This window comes from Dysidea avara, chromosome 3 (genome assembly GCF_963678975.1).
Source record: "Dysidea avara chromosome 3, odDysAvar1.4, whole genome shotgun sequence".
In the NCBI taxonomy this organism is placed as follows: domain Eukaryota; kingdom Metazoa; phylum Porifera; class Demospongiae; order Dictyoceratida; family Dysideidae; genus Dysidea; species Dysidea avara.
Window position 1 is genome coordinate 19,290,771 of NC_089274.1, and position 10,195 is coordinate 19,300,965.

A 10,195-nucleotide genomic window follows, 5' to 3' on the forward strand; every position below is an offset into this window, starting at 1 on the left:
GCTTCAAGACCAATTGGATCACTGGTGAAGTCAGAAATGTACACTTAAGTTGCACTATATTGCCTGTCCAAACATATTGTGACATACATACACTAATTGTAAGACAGCACACAAGATAATTTGCAACATAAACTTATGAAAGACTTGCTGAGATTCCAGATTCCATTTTGGGATTCCAAGTGATTTGTGTTAGATTCTAGTTGGTATCAGACCTTTCGGCTCTATTTAATCATCATACAATGCATGCAGTCTGACTCTCTTGTGCTTAGATTGTTTTTACCCTTTTGAGTTTTGGGCAGCAAATGCAAAAAGAAAAATAATGTGGTGACTAGTCTGACTCAGCTGTGTCCAACTGCAGTACCTCATAATGAGTTGTCACTGAATACAGCAGCCTCCAGTATACTCGTCATTTGACGAGTCTTACTTCACTACACTTTTTAGTGTTGGATACACGTACTGCCTCAAGTAAGGAAAAAAGGCACGTAGGTCATTTAGTAACAGTATAAAGTATACTCAAAAGTATTAGCCAAGTTCCTTCCTTGCCGGCAATCACAGGAACGAACGCAATGTGAAGACTGTAATAGACCATTCTTGTGACAAAAAAAAATCACCAACACAAAGCTGCATAAGAAATGGTTGCAGCTATTCTATGCCAATAAATGTTTTCAAGGCTTGATCGGATGTGTCCATGAAACAACTAATAAAGCTTGTGTGCACATATATAATAATTGCAGAATTCCTTTACCAGACAAATAACTAGCAATGTATATCATTAACACCCCACAGCCTAGTTTTACAATTCAAAAGAAAGTCATATGACAGTACAATGAGACTTGCTACAGGCTTATACACTGACTATGTTAGTACTATGTAGATAAATATAATATAGTCCAATAAATAATTTATTCTAGAACAACTGTAGTGCTAACTGAGATTTCTCCTTCATTATCACCAATTGCTACTTCAGTGACAGTATGAGGTTTCATTTCAACCTCTTCGTGTAGATCAATAATCGGTACAGCTTTAAATCGACCATACATTAGATGAAACATCAACCTAAAGCATGGATAATATAGATACACACTTATGAAGAACAATATATACAGTTAGCTTACCTCAGTTTAGCCCATGGAAACTTCGCTGCAGCAAAGCATAGGACTATTAGCAGTAGTAGGTAGTAGAATGGAGTTAGTAGTGCTGTGAGTTTTGTTACACCAGAAGAGTCCATATCACAACTACCATCAACAATTGCTTCATTACTATCACTGACTAGTACTAGTAACTCTTCTATCAGGTCTGCAGTATTTCTCAACAAAATGACCAACATTAGAGTTGCACACAACAACGACTCCACCAGGCACGTGACAAAATCCTTATATGGACACACGAAGCAATACAGTGCAAATATTATCATTAAAATAAATAAGGCTGGAATCTGCAGTACAAAAATTTAAATGGTCACTTATACATAACAAAAGTTACTTCTTACTTCATTACGTCCAAATGCTATCACAAATATCAGCAAAACCAGTCGACGTCCCAACTCCACCCCACCCCACCAACTACAGTCAGCTTTAAAGCCAACACAACTCGGCACACTACATACTCGTAGAAAATTAGCCAAATGGTACGGTTTCTAGGAAAACAAACGTTAACAAAAGATGGTCACTAATCACAGACTAAAGATACCTTGATGACGACAAGGTGTGATGAGGTCACAGTAACTACTAGCAGTGCTCCAAACATTAAAATGAAAATGGAAAGTAGTCCAAGTGGAATATGGCCACCATTAAAACATTGCACTGATCCATCCCAGTACCATCGCTACACAACACAAGCTAACACCAACACTACAAGCTGTCTACACTCACAATTTCTTCCCTTATATTATCGAATGATTGTGTTGATGAGTTACTCATTACTCTATCATTAAAGGATACACTGGGGCAGTTGAGCAGTGACATGGATGTGTACAGCACATGATTGAATTGTAACACAATCAAAAACCAGATCCCATGTCTGAATCGATACTGCATTAGTTTACGAATAAATCTGGAACAACAGCATTGCCCATCAGGTGATGATAGCAGTCAAAGTACACTAACCTTCTAGCTACTAAAATAGCTGTAATGATTGTGAAGGTCACAAAGAAAGGGATATATCGGATGGCAAATGATTCCAAGGCAGTGGTGCTGTTGTATAGACAGAAATCATATGGGAAGTACAAACTTGTTAGACTACTAATGTAATAGAGCTGTAAAACATTGAATAAAAATCAGTCGAAAATTAACAACTCTTACATATCTGTGCGCTTTACTGAAGGTCACTGGAAAATCATCAGTAATATATGGAGCCACCTGTAAGAGCACACATTAATATTCGTACCAGTAAGGATTACAATTCTGACCTGAATGTAAAACAAACAGGGATAGAGCCAAGTGGGAAATGGATAGTTCAGTTTCAGCAATATCAGAACTGCAGCAGCATCCAACACAACTATACCCATACACAATATAATATCAGTGTATATGTTAAGACATGATTCCCTCACTTAATGCAACAATCAGTAGAGCACTGACATCATCACAGTCCACACACCTGTTCAATAATGCACTAACACCTTTTCCACCTCTACATTTACCACACAGTACACCTAAAGGATACAAGATGGGATCAATATGTCATCATTAATGTGCTCTCCTTACCTTTACGATCACACACACACTGCAGGTCAATATCTTCCTCGGGTAATACGGAAAAACATGTTGGATCATCACTTTCCACAAGTTTATCGCAACGACAATAGCCAGGAGGACAATAATGAAATGCTACCCCATCACTGTCACTACTTATACTGGCCCAGTATCCTTCCTGTAGGGTGTGTACGTATCGATGTGTCAAGTTAATTACAGTCTTCATACCAATACAAGAATGCCTACTCGTGGTATACATTCCACCAATTCATCTAGTTCATCATTACATTCACATCTCCAAACACCAGAACTGCCTTTAAGGACAAATCCTGGAGGACATCTTTGGCTTTCAATTCCAATCAACCTTTCTTGCAATGCCTACATATAGAAAACCAGTGATATTGTAAAGTACAGAGTACTGGTACGACAGAATAATATATTATATATACCCTCAACCATATCTGTTATGATGATTTTGTAATATTGTTTCAAGCCCAGAGTAACACACACAACACAGTTTGTTGATGATAAACACTTACCAGTTGAGTTGGAGAGTCAATTGACAACATTCCCTCAAACTCACTATAGTTTGGAATAGGGACATCACTTTGTAGCCTGTATGTAATTTCATAACTTTTTGATTCAGGTTCCAATACTATCAGTGTGGGGAATGTGTCCATTAGGTAAGGACCAGAAGATACCTGCAAATAGGAAGCATCAGTTAGCTTGATTTTGCTGCGTTCAGCACACAAGGATAATGAAGACTGTACAACAGAATCTATCATACTGATATTCCCAAAAAGTATGCTACAGTTTTGGACGGTCTCTAGTTACATACCCTTATGTAGTTTTCTATACTTTGAACATATCATAGGAAAAGCTGGTTTGGTCTTTGTACAATAGCTGTATGGCATTTAAAAACAGTACAAAAGTGCTTACTAATGGCTTGGTGCTGTCGTATGATACATAACCCAAGGATTGAGAGATTGGCAGTTCAATCTTGTTTTGTGGCTGATGACTGCTCTATTAGAATATTAGGCTGTTCTATTAGAGCATATTAGTGCTTCTCAGTTCTACTTCTAGAACATAAGCCCCTTAGAGAGCTGTAGCTTCCCTAGCCCGTCCCCTTTCTGCTGAAGGTAACACAACAGCAATACTGGTTATGTTTCCTTAAAACATCATACTCTTCTGTTCTGTACTGTGCATCAGGTGACAGTTAAACCACTGGGTGCATATAACATCCTGTACCGCTTACTAGGTCTACCCACACGCTAGGATAGACGCATGTACAGGTATTAAAACATAATTTTAAAACATACCAGTGTGTCACAATCATTGTTACTACTTGGAGGAGGAGGAGGAGGATCGTCATCATTGTTATTGCTGTTGTCATTATTATTGTCATTATTATTGTCATTGTTGTCATTGTTGTTATTGCTGTTGTCATTATTATTGTCATTGTTGTCATTGTTGTTATTGCTGCTGCTGCCACCCCTCCCTCTCAATGCAGCCAACATCATCATGATGTTAGTTTGAGATATCTGGTTATCTGTGAACCTGAAGAATTCTGTAGTGAAGTGTTGTAATTCATCAAAAGCTTCTAAGGTAACTCGGATTGGTTCTCCAGGAAAGTATTTCTCACACTATACAAAATATTTTTAAAAAATGGTTACAGAACTTTTAATATACAGAACATTTCAATACCTAAAAAGTTAATAGAACTACAATACTTTACAAATATATGCTATCCAGCTTTCTGAATATCAGTTTACTATAGAAGAGGAAAGCATTTCTCTTCTCCTTGAAAGCTACTTGTCCCTCTTTAAGAGGTAAAAGTAATACTGTACAATTTGGAAAGTAGCATGAAGTCTTTTACGGTTTAAAATATTGCTTGCATGCAGGAGGATAGACCAACTAGAACCTTATCATCTCAATGAATAAATGAACCAGACTACCAAATGTACCTCACATGAGCCCCGTTGCTCTCTATTGACCGTGCACATTTAATATCACACCATAGAAGTACAAATATTATATCTAATACCATGTAGGTCACTGCAACTTTCTTGGGCCAAACTCAGTAAAGTTCAGGGTCAGTAGGCCACTAAAATAAAAATAAAATTATTAATTTTTGCTAACTGAAGAGTATTTCACAGGTCAAATGATAGCTAAGCTACATTATGATTGTTGTGTCACTTGCCAGTTGGTAGCTACAATGGTGAAATATTTAAGTGTTCATTACTTTGTGATAAGCATAAAAGGTAACTTGCAATCTCGTGTTATCTCTACTTACAAGGTGATCTCTACTTGCAAGGTGATCACTTGTGAATGTAAATATTTTGCACTAAAATTAGGATTGGATGGAACAAAAGATTTAGCTAAAGTGGCCATAGCATTATAACTTCTGAAATTTCATGTGAAATAAAATAATAGTGGCACAAAATTTAGCGATAGAAGGCCATTTTTAAAACTAAAATCTTGCTTTTAATTAAAATACGTACAAAAACCCAATATGGCTACAACTTATAACAAGCACAAACCGGTTGTGTTTCAACTAGCAAAGTGTAAACAAAACAAATTGCACGTGCATAGCACTGTGTATGCAACCATAGGATCGATTTTGCCTACTGTCTTTCATATCTCAAGTTATATCCATCATTAAACTAATCTCTATGGGCTGGGAGAAAGCTTTGAGAGAACTGGTCCCTTGCCAGCAAGTCTGCAGACTAAATCAAAATTCAAGATGAATGGTGCTGGTTTGAATCATGTGATCCATACTTTTTGCTTCAACACACATACCCGACACAATTCTGACTAGGCAAACAGTGCTCAGTGATTAAGCTGTCAACAGTATGTGACCTTAGCAAAATCACACAATAACATTATCATGGTGCTAAAATACTCATGAATTAATTTAGCAAATGAACCTAAACGCTAAAATTAATGTCTCGCTATAAAAACCAGATACACTTCAGGATAGTAACCATTACATACCTGCAACTCTGAGTTAAAACTAACAGAAGGAGTTTGAACGTAGTAATCACGATTAGTATTGCTAGTGCTGCGACCTCTATTGGTGTTCTTCCTAGTGTATAATATACAAGGTATCACAGTTTTTATACATTATATACATACTTTAGCTCAACAAATCGCCATTTTAGTACCCTTCCAATGTCAAAATAAGGACTTCGATTTGAATTCCAAGAACACAAATTAAGTTTGTCAATATAAGCAACTGGGCCGACATCGGCTGTGTTTTCAGTGAAAGACATGGACACCTACACAAAAGATACAGCAACAATATAGCAATATATTCTGTGCTCTAACTTCATTCCACTCATCAGGAACAAATTGATTGTCTTCATACAGCAGAAAGCACAAAGAATTGCTTATCAGCTGGTGAAATATTGGTGGTACAGTTTGTGACTCCACAACAATCGATGCACCGATACTACCAAAGAAAAAAACAACATTAGGATCAATAATAAAAACTAACATACTTTCCACGATTATTAGTAAAGTTAAGATGTGACCCTCGGAACATTTGAACTTGCCCAAATGAAGTTACATAGAGTGCACCACCATCCAATTGTACAGCTGAGTTATCCCTAAACTCAATTGTACCATTTACACCCATAATGGTACCTATCACCTAAACCACATAATATTAATACACTCACTGTGTTATTAACTCTTACTCTAATAGAAGGTCCATTGTTGTCCACAAAAGAGTTAGCACCACTGAACATAACAGGATAATACAACAATGACACAACTCCACCACGACTTAATGAAGTTTCCATAAAGATGCTGTAAAATTAAGATAACTCTAAGTCACTTTTAACGGGTAACACAAACCAGTCAGATATGATCCTAGGGTATCCATTGCTCATTAAAGTTGTGGTGAAACCCTGAGAAAAAGATGCAACCGCATAACCGCCTCCAAGTTCTGATGCAGAATTTCTATCAAATGTTGAATTGCTGATGCTGAATTGGACTACACTGGCAGTCCCTATTGAGGGAATGTCAAATATTCCAGCCCCAGCTTGTGCCTTATTCAGCTGAAATTTACAGTTAGACAGTTTAATATTCAACAATTGTCCACTAGTCTGGTTTCCGACATAAGCAAAAAATATTCCACCACCTCCTACTCCAGCTTGGTTGTTGGTGAACTCACAATTTGTTACTGAGACATGATGTGAGGGGAGTGTGTTCTTTCCTTCTACTACAGCTAACCCAGCACCAAAGTAACCTGCAAAGTTGTCTCTGAATTTGCACCCACTGACACTTCCAGTCAAGCCGATATTATCAATGAGATATATAGCCATACCTCCACCAGTACCAGCTAGTGTCATAGACTGAATTAAAAATGATGTGAATGAAGTACTTTGAACTGTTGACAGTGAGCTCAAGTTAGTGAAGGTACAGTTAATCACATCAAAATGAGGAGATATGTGATGTAACGGAGAGCCATATTCATAGCTGATTATCAAACCTGCAGCACTTCCACGTAACCTACCATCAATGATGGTGCTATCCTTGATTACCAAGTCCCTTAGATGGACCACTGTACAGTCACTGACACTTAACACTCCCTCAGTAAACTCCCTGTGAGAATAAACAACATGATAGATATGATGTGCAACTGATCTAGCAACTATACAAGAGCACAAAATTGCACTTACCAGCAATTCTTTGTGCAACACGTTACTTATGATTACAGATACCAAAACAATACCTTCTCACTTTGCATTGACTACTTCTATAACTATAAGTACTTACAATCCATTACATAACAGTTTATAAAAGGTCTCTCACAGTTCCTATAGCACTTATCAAAATAGGCACTGCCTGCATGGGAAAAGAGACATACAAATAAACCTTATTCATTTAGAACAGTAAGCACCCTCTGGTGTAATGCAAAGCCATATAAGGATCCCTATTCATTATGGTGATGGTTTTTCGGATGTTATTTTTGAGTTTCAGAACTCAGTGGACGAGCACAACGGTTGCTATCATGTTACCATAGTTATGGTACTACAAATGGTGAATTTTGTGGAGAACCGTGATGTTACTATGGTTTAGGTACTGCAAATGACGAATATTAGTGGACAACCCCTTCATAACAGGTTATAAGCGCTATGACAGTAATACTGTACTGGGGGATATGAAAACAAATGCATGTGATCTTTTAAAATCACCATCCCACAAGGGACCTGTGAGAAGGTTAAATACAATACAGGGAGTGGCACTAAAATTGCTGAATAATCTCAGGTGATCAAATTTAGCATATGAACGGAACTTTGGTGCCAGCAAAATTAGATGAATTTAGTGAACAACACTGATCACCAAGTCAAATATTTTGCACATGAAGACATGTCACATGACAACAGCCACTTCACTTGTTTTGTAGACATGTGAATTTTACAATATTTCAAGCATGTAAATATCAGTCTGATAAATCTATGTAAGAGCAAAGCCAAAGCAGTATCCTCAAACCTGAAGTCGACAATATCCACTACTGCAGAGGGATAAGTAGTATGAACTTGCAGTTGATCACTGTATAGTCTAGATGGCTAACAGCAGTGTGCTGTATATAGCTTAATAAAATACAGTGCTAACAATTCACTTCTTCTTTTTTTGCCAACAGTATCATTTTGCTTGAATTGCCAAATTTTACCTCCACCAGACTTTCCCTTCATATGGTATAAAATACATACTGCAGTTTAAGAATAATTAACATTATAGTTTTTCAAAGGTGTTTATAATATATAAAACATAAGATTGTTTTTTGAACACTAAGGTAAAATATATATATTATATATTGTTTAGACTATTTTTGTGCCACCAAATAATACTTCCAGTTCCATATTTTGTATAGCATCACCTTATGATATCATGAAAACATATTATAAGTAGCCACTTAGAACATTATTTTGTAAATTTTGAGTCTGCAATCGGTTAATGTCATGCTATAGCAGTGAATCCACTTTTGTTTGGGTTACAGGAAAAGTTTTGCTGGACAAAAATTTTGAATTTTTGTGGTTCAAAGCAAACTGCAAAAGTTTAAAAGTAGGCTAACTTGATTATTTTATTTCTCCAAAGATGATGATGTTCGCATACAGGTGGGAGGTTGTTAATGATTGTATTCGAAATCATAGTAATATAAATGTTAGCAAAACATCTATACTGAACTTTTAGAGCTAGAAGCTACTCAAGCTAGCTGTCATTTGCTACAAGTGATAGTCAGTCTTCAAAGCGCAACAACGAAATCTGAGAAGCAATCAAGTTTACTTCCTAGAGATAAAATTATCGTATTTAAATACAACTGTGTTTTTTTTTAAATTATGTGGTGACTTCAAACTCAACCACTACTTAATGCTCAAAAACAATGTTTAAGCTCTTATTTTCATTTCAGAGTCAATCGTGGCACCGCTCAAGTGTGGCTACTGTTGATGGTGCAACATTTAACAGTAGTTTATAGATCTTATTTGCAATAACTGATAGTGACGCTGACAAAAGGAACTCTTTAGGAATCACTGATGTGTTTAACAGTGCCAAGCCCCATCCTTGTAGGTCACCATACACTAGAGCATGTGTACAACAATAATAGTAAATGAAAGTCACGAGTCATACGTTGATCAAACAAACCGTCTGCTTACTTTTCAAATTTTGAACCACTTACTTCTTTAGAACTTTTAATCGTGCATGACTTTCATTTTATCACTAAAGAATCTTTGTAACGGAGGATTTGATCCACCCCTGGGGCTATTGACAACTGCCATTGCTGAGGTAAAGACAGTCACTTTATAGGTTGATAAGTCGTCTATAAGTGGGGACAGATTTGAAAATCTGTACATTGATCCTACACAAGCAGGGGATTTGACAAGGAATGTGTCGAATCCCCATTTATCTTGAGAGGGGTGTGGCATGACATTGATCAATGACATGCCCACAACTAACCTGAACATACACTCGGTGACAGACACATTGAAGACTTCGATAATGATCAAGATCCTGGGGCAGCCAATAAACTCTATTCCCTGTAAAGTCACTGCATAATTGTGTTCAAATCTCATAGAGTAATCATCACTGATATTAGCTATATCACACACTATAGTAGATTTATCACAATCATCAACACCAGGGCGGCACACTCCTCTGATCGTAATAGATGCATTAGCTGTGATGTGTACCGTATCAGTTAGGTAATGGTGGTCACTGACCCGCTCCAGATTAATAACTACTTCATCACCAGTTTGAACACTGGAGTTGACCACTGCCAACAACTCTGTCAGTCCACTACAGCTAGCTCCCTGAGCATTAATGTTCGCCTGGCTCCAGATCGTCCCATCACATGGCGGGAAGCGCGGGGCTACATTAAACAGTCGCTGACACTGGGCAACTGCGAGAGACAAGAGAACAAGTGAGAGCACAATTTCCTGTTGCATGACGATAACACCTTTTGATTTTTCCCACGTGACTCATTAAAAAATACCTTG

General features: G+C 37.2%; 1 protein-coding gene across 1 annotated transcript; it reads right to left on the minus strand.

Annotated features, from left to right (window-relative positions):
• Window positions 1-736: 736 nt before the first annotated feature.
• Window positions 737-10,188, minus strand: LOC136249960 (uncharacterized). The gene is made up of 20 exons (XM_066042094.1): window positions 9,657-10,188; window positions 6,552-7,301; window positions 6,392-6,503; window positions 6,194-6,345; window positions 6,021-6,144; window positions 5,829-5,971; window positions 5,688-5,778; window positions 4,013-4,336; window positions 3,233-3,394; window positions 2,922-3,071; window positions 2,706-2,871; window positions 2,552-2,653; window positions 2,408-2,496; window positions 2,301-2,357; window positions 2,106-2,254; window positions 1,872-2,052; window positions 1,690-1,824; window positions 1,490-1,636; window positions 1,116-1,435; window positions 737-1,056 (listed from the first exon to the last, which is right to left on the minus strand). Exons 1-20 carry the CDS (start codon window positions 10,142-10,144, stop codon window positions 903-905), a joined length of 3,996 nt encoding a protein of 1,331 aa, XP_065898166.1. The 5' UTR covers window positions 10,145-10,188; the 3' UTR covers window positions 737-902.
• Between the last annotated feature and the right edge of the window lie 7 nt (window positions 10,189-10,195).